The following is a 26,087-nucleotide window of genomic DNA, read 5'->3' on the forward strand; positions in this document are numbered from 1 at the left end:
GCAGCCCTGGGGAGAAAAGTAAGCAAGAAGACCCAGTTACTGCTCTTATCCAGTTGGAAGGTGATCAGGCCAGAGTAAGGCACTGGCCACGAAACATGGCCCCAAGAGGAGAGATAGAATTGACCAAGAAAAGCCAATCAATTGGACGTAGAGACTGATTAGATATGGGGCAAGATGGAGGAGTCAAAATGAGCATGCAGGCAGGAGATCAGAGGCCTTAGCCATAGCAGTAGCTATGGGGATAGAGGGAGAGTATGAAGGAGAGAGAATCTACTGGATTTGATGATGGGTTGTGCATGAGGTGGGCAGGAAGGAAGAAGCAAGTCATTCTAGAATCCTAATTCTGTCTTAGGATAATGAGGTCTGTGAATCGGGTAATATGAAAAGATCCTGGTGGGTAGCTCAGTTGGTTAGAGCATCGTCCCAATACACCAAGGTTGTAGGTTTGATCCCCAATCAAGGCACATACAAGAATCATCCAATGAGTGCATAAATAAGTGGAACAACAAATTGATGTTTTTCTCTCTCCCACTCTAAAAATATATATAAATAAACCAGTAAACAGATAATATGGGAAGAGAAGCAAATTTGGAAGGCTTTAGACAAGTTACCTGACCTTTCTGAGCCTGAATTTCTTCATATGCAAAACAAGAATAATGACATCTACCTCTCAGAGTTGCCATGAGGACTAAGTAACCTGGGAAATTGCAGGACATAGTATAGATCGGTGCTCAATAAACACTTTGGGTGACACTAATAACGGTTCTTGCGTATGTGCCAAGCACTTAGTCCTCACAACAACCCAGTAAGGTAGGTACTATTATTATCCCTATCTTACTAACCTGGGAACCAAAGCACAGAGAGGTATAGAAATTTGGCCAAAGTCACCCAGTTAGTAGGTGGCAGAGTGTACTTTCCTAGCCCCTGTTCTATATACCGTATTCTTTCTTGGACCTATGACTAGGCTTGAGGGAGGAAGAGAGGAAATGGCAGGAAGAATGGTCAGCAGACCTGATCAATAATTCACTCCAAGAACAGTTTTTATTCGGAAATGTGCCTCCACAGCTTGGTGGTGGTCTGGGGCAGATGGCCCCTGGCTTGCTTGTTTACCCTTTTCCAGCCAAGGGCATAGGATCCTTGGGGTTAAGGCACCGGATCAAGTTCTTAAGGATCAGCATCCCAGGCAGCCTTAGTGGGCTGGGGCCTGGGGCTGATGAAAAAATAAACTAGGTTCCCTCCCGGATTGTGTCATGGCTGGAGGGCCTCAGCCCTGACACCAGGTCCTCGGCTCCCTCTGTCGCAGGGGCCAGCGTAACCCACAGGCCAGCTGTGGCCAGGTCCTGGTGGGCATGAGATTGGGGGGAAAGAGGCTAGCAGAGGCTAGTTTTCTGGTTCCGGGTCCTGTTTGTCTTCCCGAGGGGTGGAAGCCGAGATGGGAGCCTCGTCCCCACCGTTGAGGGACTTCTGCCGCTCACTGGAGCTGGGGGAGGTGGTCCTGCTGCCCTGGGACCCCCAGCGGGTCAGGCGCTTCAGGGAGGAGTCGCGGCGGGCCAGGAGCGGGGGCTGGAAGCCTGTGAAGGAGCTGCTGGTGGTGGGACGCTTGTCTGGCAGGGAAAAGGCAGGCGTGAGGCGGGAGAAAGGTACTGCGAAAGGGGGAGGTTGACAGGCCTGGCCTCAGCCCTGGGGGAAGAGGACCTCTGGCCTTCAGCCCTGCAGGCTCTGTAGATCAGGAGGTACCCCCCGCCCTCCCTCGCCCTCCGCCCTCCAGGGAGAGCTCCAAGGTCTAGCCCGCTCTCACCTCCAGGTTCAATTGGATGCATGAGCCTGTTCATCTGGACATTCCAGTGTTTCACGTTGGTGCTCGCCTGGCGCAACTTCCGCTGGGCGGCCTGAGGGACACAGCGGTGGGGAGCGGGTCAGAGCCCCCATCCAAGGCGGGCTGCCTTGACCTTGGCAGGTGCACAGGCCCCATAGGATGTGACCAAGGCTGCTGATCATCTCCTCAGGAAACTCACGCATATACACAGAGTCAGTATCCAATTTCAGGGGACTCATCAGACCCCTCCCAAAGGGTTGCAAATAGTCATAATTATAGTTTCCATTTATTAAGCGGCCCAGGCGTGTTAAGTATATTTATTATCTCATTCCACCTCCAGAGCAGATGTTAACAACAAACAAGTGCGGAAGAGGTTCAGTGACTCGCCGGGGACACATGCTGACCTGCACCACTGGCCCACCGCCTCTCGGGGAGGAGTGTGCAAGCCTCTGCTCCAGTGTCTGCCCGCTGTTAGCCGAGCGGGTGGGGTCATAGAGGGACCTTTCCTTATGTTACATATTTTTGTGTTTGAATTTTTTATGATGGCCACGTAAGCCAACAAAGCAAAATAAAGTAAACAATACTAATAAAAACAAAACATCAAAATAACCTCTCTTCCACGGAGATTTGTGCTTTAAGGAGAGGATGTAAAATACAGGGATAGCAAAATAGGATCTTGGAAGAGTAGGAGGAAAAATTTTGCCCAGATTAAGAGTGATGATAAAAATAGCAGCTAGCCCTAACTGGTTTGGCTCAGTGGATAGAGCGTCGACCTGAGGACTCAGGGGTCCCAGGTTCAATTCTGGCCAAGGGCCACTATCCAAGACAGTGTGCCTTAACCTTTGCAGCTGCACAGGCCCCTTACGATGTGACCAAGGCTGCTGATCATCTCCTCAGGAAACTTATGCATATTCAGAGTTATGTATATAACTCTGCCAACCCGGTTAGGGCTAGCTGCTATTTTTTAAAAATATATTTTATTGATTTTTTACAGAGAAGAAGAGAGAGAGAGATAGTCAGAAACATCGATGAGAGAGAATCATCGATCAGCTGCCTCCTTCACACCCCCTACTGGGGATGTGCCCGCAACTAAGGTACATGCCCTTGATCGGAACCGAACCCGGGGCCCTTCAGTACGCAGGCTGACACTCTATCCACTGAGCCAAACCAGTTTTGGCGCTAGCTGCTATTTTGCTCTTAATCTGGGCAAAAATTTTCCTCCTGCTCTTCCAACATCCTATTTTGCTATCCCTGTATTTTGCATCCTCTCCTTAGTTGCAGGCACATCCCCAATGGGGGGTGTGCAGGATGCAGCTGATGTTTCTCACTGATGTGTCTAACTCTCTCTCCCTCTCCCTCTCCCTTCCTCTCTGAAAAAAGTTAATAACATGTATTTTTTAAAAATAGCAGCTAATGTTTCTTCAGCCCTTACTACATATGAAATACCACCTATTATCTCATTCAATCTCATAGCAATGCTATTCCAGGCCCCGTTCCCCAGTGAGGGACTTGAACTCAGAAAGGTCAGGCCATTCTCCAAGGTCACAGCCAGAGGAGGACGGAACCAGGGTTGAAGGAAAGGCGGGGACCTGAGGTTACCGCTCTCCCTCCCTCCCTCCCTCCCTCCCTCCCTCACTCTGTCAGTCTCTGCCAGTCACCCCGTCCCTCCGCAGGCCTCACCTCCACGTCCTCATCCGCCCGTTGCCGGTTCTGCCGCACCTCCTCCAGCTGCTGCTGGGCCAACTGCAGGGAGCGGCTCTGCTGGGCCATCTCCTGCTGCAGCTCTTGCTTCTCCTGCTGCGCCTGCTCGATGTAGCGCTCCTGGTCCTCCTTCAGCCGCAGCAGCCGCTTCAGCTTCTCCTCCTCCTCCTCCAGCAGCCTGCCGGCGGCGGGGGCACTGAGTCTCCAGAGCCAAGGTACCCGGTAGGCGCCCAGGACAGCGGGAAGCAGGGGAGGGGAGGCGGAGGGGTCCCTCAGGCTTACCTGGTCTGGGCCAGGCGCACGGCCTCCTCGTCCCGCCGAGCTTTCACCTCCAGTTGCAGAGCCTCCTGGAGCCTCTGCTGCATGTCCTCCAGCTCCTCGATGCGCTGCCGCTGCCGGGCAGCCTCCTCCTCCTTCAGCTCCATCTCAGCCTGCATGGTCGCCCGGGCCTGCGGGGCGCAGAGCCGGGCAATGGGCACAGGGCAGGGAGGCGGCGGGCGCGCCCTTTCCCCAGAGTTCTGCTAGGCTGGCCCCACTAGTTATTTCCAAGTGAGAGCTTGGGGAGTTCCTGGTTCTGGGTCCAGTTCCTGGCTGTGTCCATGTCAGGCTCTCCTGACCTGATCCCTTTCTGAGAGACTGGCCATCCAGAGGACAATCAGCGAGCTGATGCTGCAGGGGGAGAGGGGCTCAAGGCACCCCTGCCTAGCACCAGCTTACTAATTACTACTATATGTGATAACATAGTGTGTTATAATTAAGGCCAGTGCTAGGGAGGGAGTGACTATAATTAGAATACTTGTTATAACAGCTGTTATAACAGTTGACCCTCACCAAACCCCTGCAGCCACACCCCACGGATAGGTCACTGAGGGACTGAGAGGCTGGGTACCTTGCCGGAGCTCCCAGGGCTCCGAAGGGGCAGCGCTGGGAATGAATGCACGTGCCTAAATCCAGTTCTGGATCTCTTAACCCCTAAATCTAATTGCCTCTGCACGCTGAGTACGCCCCCACTTCCAGCCCCCCTTCCTCCCATCCTGAATTCCCCAAATTGGTTTCATTGTAACCTCAGATCAGGTCTAGTGTAATCTATTCCAACCTGAATCCACGTTCATCCCTAATGACGTGGTCTTTAGCGGCTCCGGCCCCACCCATCCGTTGGCTCAAGCCCCACCTCACACCTTCCCTTCCCGTAAGCCACCCCGCTGCCAGTTTCCTCCACTCCAACCCAGTCGTTCGCCTCACAGGCCCCGCCCACTCCTAGCCCCGCCCCGGCCCGGCCCCGCCCCCAGCGGCCTCACCTGCTCGGCCTCGCGCAGCTGGCCCTCCAGCGCCTGCTGCAGCTCGTGGTGCTGGCTGCGGCGCCGCTCCTCCTCCTCCTGCAGCAGGCGCTCCGCCTGCCGCTGCGCCTCCTGCAGCAGCTCCAGCTCCTGCAACTTCCGCTCCTTCTCCTCCTGCAGCTGCTGCAACCGCAGCAGCTCCTCCTCCTTGGCGGCCCGGCGCCGCTCCCGCTGCTCCCGCTGCTCCCGCCGCTTCTGCTTCAGGTCCTTGTGCAGCGACGTCTTCCCCTCGGCCTGCAGCCGGATGGCCATCTGAATGGCTGCGAAGGGAGCGGGAGGAATCAGCAGGCGGCTGGCCCGCCGCTGGGCAAAGTGTCATTGCCCGCTTACACAGGTGGGCGTGAGGCCCGCCAGGCCCCGGCCACCCGTGAGCAGCTCACCAGCCGTCCACTCCTGGCGCTGGCGCGTGTCCGAGGCGCTCATCTCGTATGTGCGGGAGGCTGTCTTCACGCAGAACATGCAGCGTTTCCCCTCGCGGTCAGGCAGCACCTGGGAGAGGACAGGTGTCCGGGCAGGCTGGCCTCACTGAGGTCAGGGCCACACCCGCCCTGCCCCAGGGGCGCTCCAGCTCCAGCTCCAGCTCCAGCTCCAGCTCTAGCCCCTACCCCTTCTGGCTGACCATCTTCCCTGGCCGCCCTCCCACCGTTTGCCAGGAGCCTGTGTACTCAGGTTGGAGTTAGTTCTGGGGCTACGTGTGTCCTCACAGCTCTTGTAGGCTTTGCTCTTTGAAGGCGGAGTGGGCTATTTCCATCTTGGTAGCCTAGATCTAGTCCCCCTCAGTGTTCATGCAGATCATGCTTGAACACCTCCAGTGACCGGGTCCTCACTATCCAGAATGTTCTCCATTCAGTCATTTCACAGATATTTTGGAGGGTCTACTGAGTGCCACTCATTGTTCAGGCATGTGGGATACTGAGGTGTGCCTCACAGACCAAATCTCTCCCTGCCTTCCCTAAGCTACACTCCAGTGGAAAATAATAGTTACCATGTTTTGAGCTTCTTACGTTGTAGGGTCTGTACTAGTGTTTTATATGCATCATTTTATTCACTCCTCCCAGACAGCCGTGTCAGCCAGGCCTCCTTATCTCACTTTACAGAGGAAGAAACCGAGGCTCTGAGAGGCCCGGAACTTGCCCAATTCACACGGCCTGTTAGTGGTGGAGTTGGGATTTCTGCCTAGATCTGTGTTCTTTCCACAGTGACACCTATTTCCTCATTTGGCAAAAATGGACAGAGTCTAGAGTGGCTATAATAATTTTTAAAAATGTAAAATAGCAAGTGTTGGTGAGGATGTGGAGAAACTGGAACCCTCATACACTGCTGGTAAGAATGTAAGCAGGTGCAGCCACTATGGGAAACAGTTTATACCTCTAAAAGTTAAATAGAATAACCCTATGGTCCAGCAATTCTACTCCTAGGTTTGTACTCAGATAAATGAAAACACATCTCCCCCCAGAAATTTGTACACAGATATTCATAACAGCATTATTCACAACCAGAGGCCTGGTGCATGAAAACTCGTGCACCGAGGGGTAGGAGTGAGGGGCAGGCATCCCTCAGCCTGGCCTGTGCCCTCTTCCAGTCCAGGACCCCTCAGGGGATGTCCGCCTGCCAGATATCCTTAGCACAGCCATCAGCCCAGCTTGTGGCTGAGCAGCACCCCCCCTGTGGAAGCACCCTGACCACCAGGGGGCAGCTCCTGCATTGTGTCTGCCCCCTGGTGGTCAGTGCACATCATAGCAACCAGTCGTTCCCAGTCGTTCGGCCATTAGGGTCATTATACATATTATCCTTTAATTATATAGGATAGCAAACAGATGGCAACCCAATGGCTATCTATAATAATAAAAGGGTAATATGATAATTAGACCGGACAGCTGAACGACCTTCTGGACATCCAGACATCCTTCCTGACAAAGCCAGGGCCCGAGGGAAGCTGGCTGGGGTCCTGGGAACCTGCCAGCAGCTGGAGCAGGGAAGCCTTATGTGCTGGGTGCCAGAGGAAAGCTGTGCTGGCAGCCAGGGTAAGGAAGGCCTACTCTTGAATGAGTTTTTGTGCATTGGGCCTCTAGTCCAAGATAATAAAAGCCTAATGTGCTATGTCGCTGGTCGTTCGTCTATTCGTTCAACCAATCAAAGCATAATATGCTAATGATATGCTAAGGCTGCTCAACTATGATGCGTACTGACCACCAGGGGGCAGACGCTCCAACTGATAGGTTAGCTTACTGCTAGGGTCTGAGCAAGAAAGGCTGACCCCACCCACAATCCGCTCCCAACACTTTAATCAGGGGCAGGGTTAGACAGCCAATTGCCTGTGGCACCTCCCCTCAGCCAGACCCCACCATGCTCAAATTCATGCACCAGGCCTCTAACCAACAAATAAATGGAGAAGCAAAATGTCGTATATCTACAATGGAATATAATTCAGCCATGGAAAGGAATGAATTCATGATCCATGCCACAACATGATGAACCTTGGAAACATTATGCTGAGAGAAATAAGCCAGACACACAGAAAACCAATATTGTACTATTCCATTTATATGAGGTGCCTAGAATACTTATTCATGGAGACAAAGGAGGGCTGGGTGAGGATGAGTTATTGCTTAATGGGTACAGAATTCCTATTTGGGATGATGAAAAAGTTTTGGAAATAGATGATGGTGATGGCTACACAACACTGTGACTCTATTTAATGGCACTGAATTATACACTTAAAATGGTTGAAATGGCAAATTTCTTATTATACATATATTTTTCTACTATTAAAAAACTTTTTGTGCCTGGCCAGCATGACTCAGTGGTCGAGCATTGACCTATGAGCCAGGAGGTTCCGGTTCAATTCCTGGTTAGGCACATGCCTGGGTTGTGGGCTCAGATCCTAGTGTGGGATCTACAGGAGGCAGCCAATCATTGATGTTTTTATCTCTCTCCCCTCCCTTCCTCTCTGAAATCAATAAATATTTTTATCATTATTTAAAAACCAAACCAACCAACAGAAACTTTTTGCTTTAAGCTTCTAACAAACATGTCAAATTCGTGGCCCACAGGCCTTATGTGGCCCACAATGAAAATTTGCGACTCAGTCAATATAATGGTATGTAATAAACGTTTTAATAAAAACTTTGTAACTTAATTTTTACAATATCCTGTTATACATAATCTTTATATATAAAAGCCTAGCCCTGGCTGGTTTGGCTCAGTGGATACAGTGTTGGCCTGCGGACTAAACAGTCTCAGGTTCGATCCCAGTAAAGGGCACATGCCTGGGGATGCAGGCTCAGTAGGGGGGAAGCAGGAGGCAGCTGATTAATAATTCTCTCTCATCGTTGATGTTTCTATCTCTCTCTCCTTCTCCCTTACTTTCTGAAATCAATAAAAATACATAATAAATAAATGAATAAATAAATAAATAAATAAATAAATAAATGCCTAAACAGCTGTTACAGCTGATCTACTGAATGGCCAGTCAACTAGTTGCTATGATACACACTGACCACCAGGCAGCAGACATTCAACACAGGGGATGCCCCCCGGTGGTCAGTGTACTTCCACAGCCAGCCATTTATGGCCGACCAACCTCCTGTGGTCTCTCTCCCTGGCTGGCCAGCCCCAATCGGCCCCAATTGGGAGAGATAGCCCCTATCAGCCCTCATTGCTGATCAGGCGGAGCGACCCCACCCATGCACGAATTCGTGCACTGGGCCTCTAGTTATTAATAACGAACTACAATGTTTGCTAATGACTGATTACTATAAACGTGTTGCATTCATTTCCCTTACATGACTTATGTGCAGGCGCACCATTTCTCTCCACTAATACCAGCAGCGAATATTTTAGCAGCCAATTTCCACGTCATTAGTCTTGGACTGACTTGTTTGGTGTGCACAACAGGAAATATTTTGCTTTCGAAGAACAAGAAAAATTGGTTTATTTGCATTACGCTTATTAATTTGTGTAGTTATTCAGTGTCTGGTAAGTTAATGTTCAAGAAAAAATGTTAATTTTTATTAAAATGTTCTATTATTTTATGTTAATGATGACTCATTTATTTCAGCCCTTGGTATTCAGAATGTCTCTATTGAAATAAACCCACGTTTCTATGAAAACTGAAGCTTTTGTTTTTTTGCAGCCCACAGAAACTCACACCTTCTTATTTGGCCCATGTTAGCCTTTGAGTTTGACATGCTTGCTCTAAAATAGTAATGGACAGAGCCAAGGGAGGCGAAGGGAGAGGAAGGGGAAAGGAGAGGAGTGAGGAGACAGAACAAGGAGGTGAAGAGTTGCCAAAGGGAATGGACTTGGGTGAAGGAGAAAGACCTTTAAAGGGGATTTTGAGGTTTTGCTGGGTAGTGTGAGACATAAGCTGTCTCCTCTGAAATCTTTAGCAAAACCCACATTATTTACCAATGGCTTTGCAGGTTTTTAAAATATATATACATATATATTTTTTAAATATATATTTTTATTGATTTCAGAGAGGAAGGGAGAGAGAGAGAAAAAAACAACAACAACAACCATAAATGATGAGAGAGAATCATTGATCGGCTGCCTCCTGCACACTCCCCACTAAGGATGGAGCCCACAACCTGGGAATATGCTCCCCGATGGGAATCAAACCGGGGACCATTCTGTTTGAAGGCCATCACTCTATCCACTGTGCCAAACCAACTAAGGGTAAAAAAATATATATATTTTAATTGATTTCAGAAAAGAAGGAAGAGAGAGAGAGAGAGAGAGAGAGAGAGAGAGAGAGAGAGAGAGAGAAATATGGATGAGAGAGACACTTTGACGGGCTGCCTCCTGCACTCGCCATACTGGGCATTGAGCCCACAAGCCAAGTATATTGGGTTACACGCATCTAAGCAGAAATTGCCACTGTGTTTTCCCCACTCACCCTCATCCGGAGCCTGTTGTCCTCACCCTCCCGGAAGGCCTTGTGTGCCCTGAGGTGTGCGCCAGCCTTTCCTGGGCCCCTTACCTCCACACAGCACTGCCCGTCCAGGGGGATGGTGCCCCTTTTCTCCTTGCACTCTTCGCTCCCGAAGTAGCAGAGGCAGCTGGGCTGCAGCTGGAACCAGCGCTCCGCCCAGTTCCTCCTCAGGTGGCCGCGCTTCCACAGGTAGCCCTGCCAGACAGGGCAAGGTCAGAGGCTTCAGGCCCCCTCCACTCCTCCTGGCTCCTCCCCGGCTGCCCGCTCGGCCTGACCTGCTTCAGGACATCCTGGATGAGCTCCTGGTAGACCTCGTGGATGGCCATGCTGAGGGTGTCCCGCCCCACGCCGCGGAGGCAGCGGCCCGAGTTGAAGAGCTCCAGGAACTGCCAGACGCTCAGCCCCCCGCTGGTCTGGGTTGCCGGGGCCTCCGGGGCCAGCAGCTCCTCCAGCTCCGCCAGGCTCACCTCCAAGCTCATGCTGCTGAGCACCTTCTTCAGCAGGTACTCCACCTGCAGGGGAGAGGCCCGCTGACTGCCCGGCAGTGCTCTCCCCCCATCACCGGGCTCCCAGGGCCTGGGCGGAGGTGACCAGGAACAGGGCTGGGAGAGGGGGCAGAGAACTAAACCGGTGGACCAGGGGAGAGATTTGGAAGGGGATCCTGGAGTCCCAACGCCAAGTCAGGCATCCACTCCCTTTCTCCAACCTACAGTCCCAGTCCTTCCTGCCTGAAATTAAGGGCAAGTGAGGGTTGGCACTGTGGGCTAGGCAGGGGCTGGGCAGGGGCAGCAGGTCACAGAATATATCAGAAGGGGTGCAACCCAATACCCTCATTGAACAGATGACAAAACTGGGGCCCGAAGGGGGAAGTGACTTGTTCTAAATCGCACAACAAGTTGGTGGCAGCCAAATCTTGACTGGGATCTCCCAAATCCCATGTGAGCCCTCTTCCGAGCCCGGCCCTGGGGACCCCCCCTTCTGGGAGGGCGTGGGGCCTGGCGGTGGGGGAAAGCAGGGCAGGGACAGGAAACCTGTTGCGGAGGAACCGGAAATGGTGGTTGGGGTACATCCTGCTGCAGTTGGTTCCCACTGCGTGCCGATCACAGCAGAAAGCAGCCTCTGGGAGGCCCTACCCTGACTGGCAGGGTCTGCAAGGCTGCCATCCCCAGGGTCTGTAGATGGACACAGGTCCCTCTCCTGCCCCAGCAGCTTCAGGGGAAACCCCAGGCCTCAGCGGGGACTGGGGTGGGGTGCGCCAGTTCAGGGCTCAGGTGGCTCCCCTCAGTGTTCTCACAAACAGAAGCAAGGAGACAAATCTGAGGGCAGTCAGACCTGTGAGTGCTTCTTGTAAATACGAAGACCCCTCCCTGTCTGCCCTCATCTAAAGACGTAAGTTCACCCAGACATCCTCACAGCCAGGAGGGCTTCATGGGCTGAAGAAGGCTGAGCAGATGGAGAGGGTGGAGGGCAGAGGGCGGCAGGCTGACTGGAGGAGGGGCCCTGGCCTCTCTGGTGAGTTGAGGAGGGAGGGTGGATTCCTGGCCTCTACTCCCAGGAGCCGCCCTGGTCCTACGTTGAGTCTGCCCTGCTCTGCCTGTGCTGTGGCCGGAGGGAGAATCTGGGGCCAGGTCAGACTCAGTTGTCCACCTGGAGTAACTGAGAGAGGTCCTAGAAAGCTCTCCTTCACCTCGTAGTGCACCTTCTCAAGGCCACGTGCCTCAAATCCTGCCATCTGGTCTTCAATGCTTTTGTTTATAAGTGCCCAGTAATGTGCCCGGCATTCACACCTCTGTGTAAATAGAATTGCAGGTCATTTTCCTGCTGTGAGGCCAGCGGGGCCTGAGGAGGCGTGGTTTTGCTTCTCCTGGGAGAAGGCACAGGTGTTCTGACAGGGGCAGTGAGGTGCCTGCAGTAGCTGGGTGGAGAACAGAGAGGAAAGGGGATGTGGAAATGTACAAAGGCCATTGGCCTTCCTTCATGGTTTGGCCTCAACTGGGGCAGCCCCTGGGGCTGCTATCACCCTCACCTCATCGGGAACCATGATCAGGGGGTACTTGTCCTCAGACAGGAAGTTGAAGAGGCACCAGAGGCGGAAGGCATCCTGATTGGAGAGCATGCTGTTCCCGTTGCTGTCCGCCCGGTAGTTCTTCTTGGCCGTCAGGGTCCAGCACAGCTCATCAAAGTGCTCCTTAACGAAAGCCCCCTCCTCCACCTGCCACCAGGCCCGCAGGTCAGCCCAGGAGGCTGCCCTGGCCGGCTCTCCCCCACTCCCGGCTCCAGCTGGCTTCTCAGATCATCTACTCTCCTGCTCCCCACCCAGCCAAGTCCCCCTCTAACTGAGGTATCCTGAGCTGACTAGCAGCAGGTAACTAGCTGGTTCCAACCACCCTGCCCATCTCCCCCCACCCCACATCCACATATCCACCCCAGTTCCCTTAGCCGGAGGAGAGAGAAGGAAGGCCCGGGGGATGGACAGTCAAGGAGAAGCTGAGAAGACAGTGACAGCTGGGGGGATGGCAGAGGGGGATCCGGGGAGCTCTTTTACAGGTTGCAGCCGGAAGCGGAAGGTGAGCCTTAGCAGGGACGGGGTGGGAAGCTATGGGAAGGGTGGAGGCTAGGAGAGAGCTAAGGGAGACCGAAGGTGAGCTAAGAGGGGCATGGAGGGGTGAGCGGCTGGGAATGGAGGGCGGAAATGAGGGAGGTACAGGGGGAGACAGAGTGGGAGTTTATAGGTGAGGACATGTATTGGAATGCTGGCTGGGGGGTGGACCCACCTTGTCCAGGATGTACTTGTTGAGGTAGGGCATGTACCCCTGGCTGGACACTGGTCCATCGTCATCATCTCGGAAGTGCTCCTCCAGAGCCACAGGGTCGTGGGGGATGTGCAGGACCGTGTACAGGTTATGGGACAGCACCTGAGACAGAGGGGCAGTTAGCCTTCCTGCACCCCAACCAAGCTGGGCCAACAGACAGCTCCCGCCCCTGTCCCCCTCCCCATCCTGGGTTAAGTCCTCTGCACTCATTATGCAATCCCAAACACACACACACACACACACATATATATAGGAATATTATTCAGCCATAAAAAAGGATTTTGCCATTTGCCACCACATGGATGCTAAGTGAAATACAATAAGTCAGAGAAAAACAAATATGTCTAATCTCAGTTATATGTAGAATCTAAAACAAAACAAAACAAAAACCCTCATCGATTCCTAGATTGGTGGTTGCCAGTGGCAGGTGGAGCGGGTGGAGAAAATGGGTGAAGGGGGTCAAAGTTACGAACTCCCAGCTATAAAACAAATCCAGGTGATGACGGCAGTTAACACACTGTATTGCGTATTTGCAAGCCGCTAAGGGCCCATTTCTCTAGCAGGATGGAGGCTGGAGTTGAGGAAAAGATCTACATGTCTCCAGGGCTCGGAGGAGACCAGATGCGTGGCCTTTGGGCCAGGCGCCTGCGATTGCACACTGTTGGAGCCATCGTTGTGTCCCAGGGGTTGAAGCTTTCTGTAAGTTTGCTGGGGGGGGGGAGAGCCCGCGAGAGGAGGGGAGACCAAGAAAGAAGACACGTGCGGATTCCTACAGGAACTGTAATCCCAGGGAAGGTTTTGAGGAGACGAAGAAGGCTGGCATCTTTCAGAGTGCGAAGGGATCTTGAAATGCAAAGAATTTCTTTGGGTTGGATTCCATGGAAGCTTGTCCCTGAGCTGTGTTCCTGAACTATGAGACAGGGCTATTTGAGCTGAAGAATTGTCCTCTTGGTAAATAAACGATAAAGAAATAAAAAAGAGGCCGGCTGGCACGGCTCAGTGGTTGAGCATCCACTATGAACCAGGAGGTCACGGTTCGATTCCCGGTCAGGGCATCTGCCTGGGTTGTGAGCTTGAACCCCCATGTGTGGGCTTGTGGGAGGCAGCTGATCAATGATTCTCTCTCATCATTGATGTTTCTATCTCTTCCTCCTCATTTCCTCTCTAAAATAAATAAAAATATATTTAACAACAGCAAAAAACCCCACAAGAACATAAAAGTAAAATAAAACAAAAAGTTGCTAAGAGAGTAAATATTTAAAGTTTTCATCACAAAGAAAAACCTTTTTTGTAACTACACCTGGTGGCAAATTTTCACTAGACTTATTGTGGTGATCATTTCCCAGTGCAGTTGCCTTTTGAGCCACGTGGGGTTAGGAACGACACCAATACCTCTACCTCCACCCCCACAAAGTAAAAAATCCAAGTATAACTTTTGATTCCTCAGAAGCTTAACTACAGTCCTGGCCCAGGGGTTGGAGTGCCGTCCTGTACACTGGAGGGTTTCGGGTTCGATTCTCAGTACAGGTTGTGGGTTTGAACCCCAGTTGGGGTACCTTTGGGAGGCAACAGATGGATGTTTCTCTCTCACAACAGTGTTTCTCTTTCCCTTCCTCTCTCTGAAATCAATTAAAAAAAACAACAACATTAAAAAGCTTTTTTAAAAACGTAACTACAGTTGTCCCTGGGTCTCTGGGGGGGTTGGTTCCGTGACCCCGAGGTCACCCAGTCCCCGGGTGCTGAAGTCCTTACTTCACCTGGCGCAGACCAGGCCTCCAGTGGCCCAGCTAGCGGAGCCCCCAGCACGGACTGAAAGGCCCTCGCCTGGCTGAATGCAGCTGTGAAACCGGCGGATCGGGAGAGCTGAATGGATGTCTATTGAAACTGTCCGTATGTAAGAGGACCCGTGCAGCTCAAACCCGTGCTCAAGGGTCTACTGTATGTACAGATGGTGAATCATTACGCTGTACATCTGACACTAATGCTAAAAGTCAATTATACCTCAAAAAACAAGCACAAAACCCTAAAGTTTATATATTTACTCTGCACCAAAGTACTGAGCTAAGCACTTCACATATATTTCACTTAACCCCCATAATAACTATTAATATCCCCATTTTAGGGATTAAAAACAATACCCCCATGCCTGAGTCATGAAGTCAGTCACCCAAGGTCAGAGCTGGGATAACCCAGGCAGCGATGCTCTCAGGCACTGCGTAGGGAGGGGGTCTGTCCTCTTTCAGATCAGGACACTGAGACTTGAGGCGCCACCAGCAGCAAGAGCCTGCCATTTAAACGCAGCTCTGCAGACTCCAAAGCCCAAGAACGTCCTGCGATGTGGGCCATCTGCGGGGAGACGGCCTGTCGCCCAGGGCAGAAGCCCGGCCTGATCGGTTCTCACCAAAGACTCTGTGTTTGGGCTGCAGCCTGCCCGGCACCCGGGTGTGTTCGCTGCCGTAGGCGGTGTGCGATTCCAGGCCCTGGCCTGCTAGGGATGGAAGGGAGCTGCAGAGGGCTCAGAGGAGCGTCCTGAAAATGCTCTGTCGAGGACAGACGTGGAGGACAAGGCCTAGAGGGCTGGAGGCCATGGCGGTATGGAGGGGAAGCAGGGATTGGTTAACAAAACCATCATATTAGAAGGGAGAGGTTGAAGTTTGAGCAAGGAAATCGGGGTGTGGGGAGATGCCTCAAGGTAATTCTGCTATTGTACTTATCACACAGCACAAACGATTAGTCACTATGCACACCTACTGTGTGCCAGCCACTGCATGAGATGCTCTCTCTTGCACACCACAGGCCGTCGGTAACAGTTGTATCTCATAGCTGACTCCACCATCTGGTAACCTTGGAATCAGCTCCTCTGAGGCAGAGCTGGCAACATCTACACAGGGCATGCGTGCCCAGTCTTCGTTTCTCTATTCTCTTCTGTGCGAGGAGGGGAGAAAGGACTGAGATTTCTCCCCAATGTTCTCGGGCCTCCAGTTCAACTCGGCAAAGTGGGATGTTGATGGGGGCTCAGCAGAGTGGTCCCCACCCAACCCTCTTTCCCACACTCTTCAAATGATCTCACATGCCATCTTTGGGTTCGCCGTCTCTTCTTCTAGAGGCCAGCAGGAGTTTCTTCCTCATGAACTCTGCCCCCCTCCCTATTTTGATAATAAAGACTTGATTTCCCTTTGAGAAGTACCTTTCCCCATTCTCAGTATCTGTTGCACCCCTAGCCCACCTGTCTACAAAGGTGGGCACATTCAGGTCACTATGATTGCTTCAAGGAAGAGCACATGACCAAACTGGACCAATGAGAATCTGCCCTAGGATTTTTGCTTCCTCTAGTGAAAAACAGGTATACTCTTTCCATGGAGTTGTTAAGTTAGATGCAGCTGACATCTTTGTCCCATTGTGGGATGTGCCTGTGTAAGAATAAGGCCATCAGTGAAGAAAGCAGAATCCAGAGCTAAAGAGAGACATCATTTCAGAACGTGATCTGGCCATGCCTGGCATTAATGCTATGCTTAGAGTTCTGGTTAGGTGAGCCGGTGAAAAACACCTTCCTTTAGTTATCCTGAGTTGGGTTTCTATAATTTCATCCAGAAAAAACATGACTAATACATCTGTGATCACAGGACATCAATCCCCAGTCCAAGAAGTGCCGCTGGCTCAATGCCACTTACAGCCCAGGGTGACTAACAAGAGAGAAATATCTGCTTCTGGAGAGACATGCATTACTTTAAGCGTTTTTACATAGTCCACCTGCTGCCTCCGTTTCTTCCTTCAAGTCTCTTCAAGCACCTCTTTAAGAGGCTCCCTGCACAGCCCAGCCGAAGCGCTGCACTCTGGAGGTGGCAGGGGTTGGGGCGGGGCCTTGGCAAACTCCTTCCTCTCTGAGCCTAAGCTTTGGTGTAGGTAAAGCAGGGTCATGCTTGCCATGGGCTGTGAGGATGGAGTCCCAGACTTAGGTCTGCAGGGAGCAAGTGGCAGTTCCGTTCCTGCATCAAAAGTGCAGTTTTTATTGTTGTTAATCCTCACCAGAGGATCTTCTTTCCATTGGTTTTTATTATTATTTATTTATTTAAATTTATCTTTATTATTGAAAGTATTACGGATGTCCCCTTTGTTTGTTTGTTTGTTTGTTTGTTTGTTTTTCCCATTGACTCCTCTACCACAAACTGTCCCGCCCCTGTATTGTCTGTGTCCATGATCTTTAGAGAGTGGAAGGGAGGAATGGAGGGAAAGAGAGAGAGAGAAACATCTATGTGAGACATATCGATTGGTTGCCTCCCACAGGTGCCATGAATGATTGGAACTGCACAGGCTGACATGCTAACCACTTAACAATACCAGCCAGAGCGAAAGTGAGCTTTTTTACTGGACAGATTGACACAGAGGCAAAGACTGGTCATATCAAGTCCTGAGGAGGTTGTGAAGAAAAGGAGACTTGCATGCCCTTCTGGTGAGGTGTGAATGGGTAGTCTGTCTGGGGGCAAGAATCTCTCAAACTTAACAATCAGCACCAGCCCAGCATTTCCAATCATCCAGCCTACACATGCTCCAGGGAACACAGCTCCATGCCGGAGAATGCCCACTGAGGCCTGTTTACAATGTGACGTGGAGGCAGCCTGAGGCTCCTTAGGAGGGAAGGCACAGCAGGTTGTAGACCTGTGTGTGCTCATGGGCAAGTGACTTAACTTCTCTGAGGCCTTCGTCTTCTCCAGGAGGGCCATGGGGGCCTGTTCCACAGGATTTTTCTTTTTCTTTCTTTATTTTTTCTTTTCTTTTTCTTTTATAAAAAAAATATATTTTATTGATTTTTCACAGAGAGGAAGAGAGAGGGATAGAGAATTAGAAACATCAATGAGAGAGAATCATCGATCAGCTGCCTCTTGCACACCCCCTACTGGGGATGTGCCTGCAACCAAGGTACATGCCCTTGACTGGAATCGAACCCGGGACCTTTCAGTCCACAGGCCGATGCTCTATCCACTGAGCCAAACCAGTCTCGGCTCCACAGGATTTTTCTAACAAAGCGCTCTCCCCCTTCTCCCCCCAAGGAAGGTGCATAGTGCATTGTTTAACAAAAGTTTTGAGCTATTTTTATTAGTATCCTATCTAATAAAGAGGGAATATGCTAAATGACCATCACACCCTCACACCTCACAAAAGATGTTTTTTGTGACAGCACCCACAGCCAATAAGGAGGGAATATGCTAATTGACTGCCATGCCCTCAAAGATGGTGGCACCCGCAGCCACTAGATGGTGTTGCCCAGTCCCTCAGCCTCACTGGGGTGGCAGGTGTACGGCATAGCCAGGCCTGCCCCCAGGCGGGTCCAGCTGCTCCACACACCTGCCTCTGGGGACCCCCAGTCCACTCATCCCTCTAGCCACCCAGGGCCAGCCTGAGGTGTAGGCAAGCCTTGGATGTAGGCTGCCCAGCAGCCCAGGGCTGGCGTGAGGTTCAGGTAACCAGTGCCGGCATTGGCAGAATCAGAGGTGGGATGGGGGCGTGGCCTTCCCCTGATCGCTGGGTCACCTGCCACCCCTGAGGGCGCCCAGAAATCCAGGCACGGGCCTGGGATCGAACCCGGGACCTTTCAGTCTGCAGGCTAACACTCTATCCACTGAGCAAAACTGGCTAGGGCAATAATTATATTTTAGATGTGTTGTATTATATATGATACACATGTGAATAAAATGTGAGAGAGGGCAGGCCAGGCTGAGAGATCCTCCCTTCCAGTGCATGAATTTTCATGACCGGGTCTCTAGTATTTATATAAACAGACATAGAAAGCTATGCGCAATATAAGGGCAGGTGAAAAAAGCAAGCTGTAGGATAAAATGTTTGTAAAATGTGTGCAAAGATTATGTTGAACCTTATCAAACTGCTATTTTGGTAGGCCAAAACATCAGAAGTCAGCAATTTCATATGTTCAACCTTACATTTCTATGAGAACCCAATGCACGAAATTCATGCAATTCATTGAAACTGCACAGGCTTCCCTCCCCCCTCCACCCTACCTCCGCTTCCGGCTTCGCAGCCCCAGCCCCTGGCCATACTTGCCTTGGCCTGGTGCCCCCATCCACACCCACCTTGGCCTGGTGCTACCCATGTCTGCTGTCACAGACCCCTGATTCCCTGGTTCCCTGGAGCCCTCTGATCAATTGCCCTGCAGAAGGTGGTCTGGGCCTCCCTCTGCGGGGCAATCAAGGGGTGATGACAGAGCCCCCGACCAATCCATTGCACCCGCCTTGGCTGGCCTGGCACTAGTGTGTGTCATAGCGTGGTTGACCAGATGGTCATTCTGCTGTTCAGCCATTTGGTCGATTTGCATATTATGCCTTAAAAAAAAAAAAGAATATATATATATATATATATATATATATATATCTTTATTGATTTCAGAGAGGAAGGAGAGAGAGAGAGAGAGAGAGAGAGAGAGAGAGAGAGAGAGAGAGAGGAGAGAGAGAGAAACATCAATGATGAGAGAGAATCATTGATCGGCTGCCTCTGGCATGCATTCTGCTGGGGATTGAGCCTGCAACCCAGGCATGTGCCCTTGGCCAGAATTGAACCTGGGACCCTTCAGTCCCCAGGCCAACACTCTATCCACTGAGCCAAGCCAGCTAGGGCTATGCTTTAATTATTATAGATTTGTACATAGAAGGAAAAAAAAAAATCTAGCTCAGTGGTTAGAACATTGGCCCGACCAAAGGGTTGCAGGTTTGATTCCCAGTCAAGGGAGTGTGCCTTTGTTGCTGGTTCCATCCCGGGCTCCAGTCAGAGTTCGTGGGGGAGGCAACCAATCGCTGCTGTGTCTCTCTCACATTGGAGTTTCTCTCTTTCTTTTTCTCTCTCCCTCTCCTTCCCTTCCACCCTCTCTAAAAGTATCAGTGGAAATGTCCACACTCCTATCCCCATTTCTGCTTTATTTTCCTCCAAGTCATGTATCAGCTTCCATGAGATGATGCCTTTTTACTTTTCTCACTTTACTTTTCTCATGCTCTCTGCCTGCAGGGGTAGCACACAGGGCTGGGATTCGCTGTTTGTCTTACTGGTGCACATCTGTTGAATGGACTTAAATGCTTCATGGGGAGAAGCAGAAAAACACAAAAGTCGGACAGAAACAGACTGAATCTCTCTGGGCACGTTCACCTCCCTGGGCCTACTTTCATCTCTGAAAAGGGCGCTCCAGGAACTAATGCACAACCCCTCCCACCGGGGAGAGAGCCCGCCGCACAGCAGCACACGGTTACGTAAGCCACTTTCCTCCGCGGTCTGTTCGCCCGCACTGTCCTCCTCTGAGACCCGCCTTTCTCAGCTGCACCTCGGCCAGCGGATCTGAGGGGCCCAGGGCAGACAGAGGCCCTGATCCCAATGAGCCGTCAGGACAAGGAGGAATTAAAGGCTCCAGACACTCAGGGCTCAGGCTGTCAGAGAGCTTAGCAGACCTAGGCTGTCAGACTTCCGGTGTGTGTGGGCGGGGAGCAGGTGTGGCCAGAGGGCCATGCTGGGAGGGAAATGGCTGGGATGGGGCCAGCAGGAGCAGTCAGTCCTCAGCCCCGAGGCAGGAACCTCACTCTGCTCCTTTGGCAGATGAGCACGTCAAGGCCTGCTCTCTTTTTTTTTTTTAATCCATGTACCTAAGCCATTTTTTAAAAATTGGGTAAGGTATTACATATGTGTCCATATCCCCCATTGCCCCCCCCCCCCCCCTCTACTTCTATACATGCCCTCACCCCCTGCTGTCTCTGTCCATTGGTTAGGCTTACATGCATGCAGACAAGCCTTTTGGTTGATCTCTCCCCCTTACCCCCACCCTCTCCTGCCTTCACTCTGAGGTTTGAGCATTTGTATGGAGTTACCTCAAAACAACTAAAAATGGATCTCACATTTGACCCAGTAATTCCACTTCTAGGAATATATCCCAAGGAAGCAAAAACACCAATCAGAAAGGATATATGCACCCCTATGTTCATAGTAGCACAATTCACCATAGCTGAGATTGGGAAACAGCCTAAGTGCCCATCAGCCGATGAGTGGGCTAGAAAGCGGTGGTCCATCTACACAATGGAATACTACGCGGCTGTAAAAAAGAAGGAACTTCTACCATTTGCAGCAGCATGGATGGGGCTGGAGAGCATTATGCTAAGTGAGTCAGTCAGAGAAAGATAAATATCACATGATCTCACTCATTTGCGAACTATCATAAACAACATCACCTGATGAACAAAAACAGATTCAGAGACAAGGCCTGCTCCTGATCTCTACGCGATGCTGGCTCTGGCTGAGCATCAGAGTCATCTGGGGAGCTGGTGAAACTGAAATATGCTGGGCCTGCCCAGACTGACTGACTCAGAGCTTCCTGGGGTGGGGTCCAGGTGTCTGCAGCTCACAGGCTGCCTTCAGCCTCTCTCAGAGAGAACTCCCAAGTCTCTCCACCCCCGTAGCCCTGACCTCTGGGCTGGCAGCCATTGACCTTGGACAGGCTTCATTTATTCAGTTTCCTATGGTCTGAGGCATGTGAGGGAGTGATTATCCTCGGGGGGGTTTGGAGTTCCCTTAAAGCTCAGTGCAGGGATGGGGGCTGCTGCCATGCCCACGGTTCTGTAGTTTCCGGCCTTCAGGAGTAGATGCAGATACAGGGGCTTTGAGGACCCATACAAGCACCGAGCAATGACTGCAGGAAGACTGAGCGGCCACTCTCCCCTGCTCCTCCTCCATAGCCTATAGTCTTTACAGGGATCTAGGTGCTAAGCTATTATTTTAAAATATGCAGATCGTTTTAAAAGTAACTGAATGTGGTTTTCTCAGTCAGCAGGTACTAAAGGTTAGCTGCTATCATGAGGGAGGAGCACTGGAACTTTAAAAGATGAGAGCTGGGAGCCTGTGAGGGCAGGAGGGGGCGAAGGGGTGGGTGTGGGCATCCAAGGGAATAGAGGCTCCCTCCGAAGAGGGAAGGAGAGCCTGCCTCAAGGCTCCATGTCATCCACTTGATGCACTTGGTTAACATTTGTTTTCGTAGGTTGCTAGCTGGATAGCTCAGTTATCTCAGTTCAACCCGAGGACTGCATAGATGAGAAACTGGAGGTCCAGAGATGGCGGTGATTTGCAAGGACACCCAGCTGGTGAGGAATACAGATATAAACCTACGTGACTTTGCATCAAGTGGTTTACCAACTGACCTCGCCCCCAGCCTTTTCTTCTCCCCCTCCTCCCGCTCCCAGCACGAGGAGACCAGCAGCTGGTAGGGGTCAAGGCAAAACTGATGACCTCAGCCAGCAGATTCCTGGAGTTGTTCTTACCTTCTCCTCCACCAAGAAGGTATTGTCTCTCCCCAGAGGAGGCAAGCAACGCTCCCTGGGCTCTAGGACTACCCTGAGTGCTGGTTGGAGGCTCGAGCACCTCCCCAGCTAAGTAGGAAAGGCCCACTCCACCCTCCCCGCCTTCCCTGGCTCCTGTCAGCCAAGGGGAAGAGGTAGGCCGGCTCCCTCCTAAGATCCTCATCCAGCCAGAGACATGATGTTCCACCCACACCCCCAGCCCTAGGCCCCGGGCCTGGCAGTCCGGGTCACATTCTCAATGGGTTCCCCATTAGGCCTAAAACCAAAGCTGCTCCCCTAGGGAAAAGGGTGTGGCCATCAGGAAGTCCAGCCTTCCCAAGGGACCCTCCCCACAGCCCTGTCAGGGATACCTGCTCCTAAAGTTCTTTAGGAAGGGGGCTCCAAGGACCCTCCAAACACTCAGTCCTCAACTCCTGAGAAATTCTGTGCTCAACCCCAATCCAGAAATGTCATTCCTATTGCTATATATATATATATATATATATATATATATATTAACTGACTTCAGAGAGGAAGGAAGAGGGAGAGAAAGATAGAAACATCAATGATGAGAGAGAATCACTGATAGATTGTCTTCTGCATGCCTCACACTGGGGATAGAACCCACAACCAGGCATATGCTGGGAATTGAGCTGTGACCTTCTGATATAAAGGTCAACGCCCAACCACCAAGCCACGCAGGCCCTATTGCTCTATTTTCCGTGTTCTCAATCCAATTGGGCAAAGAGCACTGTACTTCCTAAAAGAATTCAAAGAGAGGAAAAAGCATCTGATCTCGCCCCCAGCCTTCTCTTCTCCAGAGAAAACACTCCTGACCCAGTGGGCTACTGCTCAGAGGACCTGCCGTTCTTCCTCCTCCCTCTGGCCTCCTCATGGCTTTGCTGAGGACAGTCGATGGCAGCCCTTCCACCACCACATCAGAGCAGAAGTGGTGACTTCATGGATACATGTCTGGCTGGTTGTTTTCCCGCTTGGTTCCAACCACGGACTCCCAGCCCGGGGCAGTTTTAGTGAGGAGATGCTACGCCCAACCTTATGCTTCTCCCCCAGTACTTTTTCAGGGGAGAGGGTGGGTATCTCTCTCTCGTCTGCTTCTTCCCCTGCCTTCTGACCACTTCTCTATTGCTCTCTTGCCTTTCCGGCATCCCCACCCCCAGCACTATCACTACTTCCTCCCCTTCCAGGGTCCACCTCAGATGACACGGGCTCTAGATTCATGCCCCATTCACCACCTGCGGGAGGCTCACAGCCGGCTCAGATGCCCAGTGAGCCAGCTCTCCATCGTGGAGGGAGAAGTCCACCACTGACCTCGTGTGACCAACGAGGCTGCTGTGGGCTGTCTGAGTTGTGGAGACAGCAAATAGGTCAAGAATGCGAGCTCCCCATGGAATCGTCCCCGCAAATACTCCACCTGCGGGCCGGGGAGCAGCCACTGGCCCCGTTAGAGGATGACAGAGGCTCAAGAAGAGATGGGTTTTGGATGATCTGCATGTCTTCTGTCTAAACGGAAGACCCCACCAGATGACGTGAGCGGCAATAAATGAACTGAAGTAGACTATAGGGAAGGACCCGCCAGTAGCGCTGTTTTCCCAGGCGATCCAAGGCGATAGTGGACTCTCCTTCCCAGGAGAGTCAAGAATCATTTATTGGGTGCTCACAGGTGGCTGAGGGATGGGTTACAGAACAGGACCAGGTTGGAAAAGCCAGTGACATTGCCTCCAAGACCAGCAGGGTAGGCAGTTGGAATGAGGATGGGGATAACCCCTACTCGGTTCCATTCATCTCCGGGTTCTAGGCACCTCCTACCTTGGTCATTAAGAATGGAGATTTCCTTGAGATTGCACCCCTATTTGGGGGTGCCCAGAGGAGATACCAGGAATCTAGGACCTTAGCCTAATGCCAGGTATATGGTTGGCGATCAATAAATATTTGCCGAGAGAATGAATGAGCCCCTTAGGCAGTCCGGAGAGCTGAGGCCTACCCTGCTCCCGACTCCCACTGTTCCCTGGTTCTAATAGTTTAGGGCAGCAATTTTCAACCCTTTGCATCTTGTGGCACACATGGAGTAATTACTAAAATTCTGTGGCACACCAAAAAATAGATTTTCTGCCAAACTGACAAAAAAAACACACCAAAGTATATATTTTTAAAATCTTCACTCAAGGAGTGAGGATATTTTTTCCATTGATTTTTAGAGAGTGAAAGGGAGGCTGCCCCCTGCTTGCACCCCAAATGAGACTGAACCTGCAACCGAGGTACCTGCCTTTGCTAGGAATTTAACCCAAGACTCACCAGTCCATGGGCCAACACTCATCACGGAGCAAACTGGCCAGGGCAGGGCAGGGCAGGTATAATTTTGATTCATTCATCCTGGGCGGCTACTATTGTGCTGGCTGTTATTTTTTTATTTGGAAATTTAAAAGCAAGGAGGTCAGTGCTCCTGACTGAATAGGCACTGCCTAGGCCCTTGCTTCTTGCCCACTCACTGGGGGTGTGGGGGGAGGCAGCATTCCCACCGGACTGGAGGAAGGAAGGAGAAACGCTTGGGCCCACCAGGCACTGCCTAGGGCCCGTGAACCTTAGGGCTCTCCCTGGGCTCAGATTCCACCCCCTTCCTACCTGAGGTCTCAAAGCTTAAGGCAACAGTTCTCTAACCCGGTGTGGGCAGGGGGAGGGGAATCTGGGCACCAGCATAATGCCCTCCCCAGCCCCGTCCCAGCGTCCCACCGTCCCACCAGGAGGCAGGCTTCCAGGAGCTGTTCTGCCAAAGAGACGGCGCCGCCGGTGTGGACTGGGAAAGGCTCTTTAAGCCTCTCGGCTGCGGAAGTGACTGACAAGCACCAGCTAACTGTCTCTCTTCAAAGGCAGGAGGAAGCAGCAGGAAGGAGCCGGGTACGTGCCCAAGCTTGACGCTAGGGCGATGTGTGCTCATCGCACGGAGTCTGGGACGCCGCCTGGCCCGTGGCCCTCAGAAACCATGATGCCGCCTCCACATCCCGACATTGGAGGGGCAGGTCCTGGGCGATGGCTCTGCCCCTCCCCTGCTCCCTGGACGGGGGGCAGCAGCCACCCAGTACTGGCCCCCTCCATGCCCGGGCCTCTCGATGGCTGGGTGCCCAGGAGTTCGGTGTTCACGCCGGGCTCGGCGGCGGGCCTGGGTGCCTGCCAGCCTCCCGGGCCCCACGTGCCTCACCTTGAGCTGGGACTTGGAGACCTTGCCGCTCTTCTCCACGTCCAGCGCGGTGAACGCGTACCAGATGGACTTCAGCAGCTCCTTTCGCAGGGCCATGGCTGAGGCGCCCGCCCACGGTGGCTCTGACATCGAGATCCGGTTTCAGGAAATGCAAACGGTTGCAGAGACCACAGAGGGGCTGGCGCGGAGCGAGAGCTCCACCTGCCTGCTCGCGGGCTGCCTGTGCTGCCTGGCGGGCCCGCCTGTCGCTCCTGCAGGGCTCTGTGGCTCCTCTCGCCAAGGCAGCGAGGCCCAGGCCCCGGAGCTGGGGCCCAGGTGTGCTCTGCTGGCCCCTGGACTGCCAGAGGCAGCGTGCTGTGGGCAGACACAGGCCCAGCCCGACTTTGGAGGCACATGGGGGTGCGGGGGGTCCCGTCTCATTCCACACTTACCGGATCCTACATAAATTACTTAACCTCCTCGAGCAGCTTCCTCGTTGGTAAAGCAGGAAAAACACCCAGGCCCCGAGCTGTAAGAAGGCCTGAGCGCGGCTGGAAGCAGAGTAGGCGCTGGACAAAGCATTCCTTTAGTGCCATCTACAGCCTGGGGCGGGGGGCCCCTCCCAGGCAGGAGGAGACAAAGGCAGCGGCACAGCCTGGGCTGGCCAGGGCTTCTCCAGGGCAGGCGGACCTGGCACATGACCTGCTGCCGCCCGTCCTCCAGCCTTCCGCCCTGAAGGCACTCCGAGCATTGCCCACCCGGGCCCCTGGCCCTGAAGACCGGGCTGTCTGTGAAGCACACAGGGCTGGGGAGCAGAGGCTTGGGTTCAGGGCCTCACAGCAGTGCTTCCCGTTGTTTGAGATCCAGTGCCCACCCTCCTGCCAGGAACAGGGATCATGGATGTTGAAGGTACCAACGTAGGCATTTGAGAAATCGCCTCGCTAGGCACGGGCCCCCTGCCTCCACGGAGCTGG

At 52.3% G+C, this 26,087-nt stretch overlaps 1 protein-coding gene across 2 annotated transcripts; it reads right to left on the bottom strand.

Annotated features, from left to right (window-relative positions):
- Nucleotides 1-1,015: 1,015 nt before the first annotated feature.
- On the bottom strand, nt 1,016-25,724 carry DEF6 (DEF6 guanine nucleotide exchange factor). 2 transcript variants are annotated; one of them, XM_036413299.2, is made up of 11 exons: nt 25,135-25,716; nt 12,565-12,705; nt 11,817-12,002; nt 10,066-10,302; nt 9,839-9,985; nt 5,235-5,343; nt 4,816-5,114; nt 3,800-3,966; nt 3,497-3,695; nt 1,799-1,889; nt 1,016-1,604 (listed from the first exon to the last, which is right to left on the bottom strand). In XM_036413299.2, exons 1-11 carry the CDS (start codon nt 25,261-25,263, stop codon nt 1,381-1,383), a joined length of 1,929 nt encoding a protein of 642 aa, XP_036269192.1. In that variant the 5' UTR covers nt 25,264-25,716; the 3' UTR covers nt 1,016-1,380. The 2 variants fall into 2 exon arrangements, with proteins under 2 accessions (XP_036269192.1, XP_036269193.1); XM_036413300.2 differs by lacking the exon at nt 1,799-1,889 and having other exon boundaries at nt 1,300-1,604; nt 25,135-25,724.
- Between the last annotated feature and the right edge of the window lie 363 nt (nt 25,725-26,087).

The sequence above is a fragment of the Pipistrellus kuhlii genome, unplaced genomic scaffold, assembly GCF_014108245.1.
Source record: "Pipistrellus kuhlii isolate mPipKuh1 unplaced genomic scaffold, mPipKuh1.p scaffold_m20_p_5, whole genome shotgun sequence".
In the NCBI taxonomy this organism is placed as follows: Eukaryota; Metazoa; Chordata; class Mammalia; order Chiroptera; family Vespertilionidae; genus Pipistrellus; species Pipistrellus kuhlii.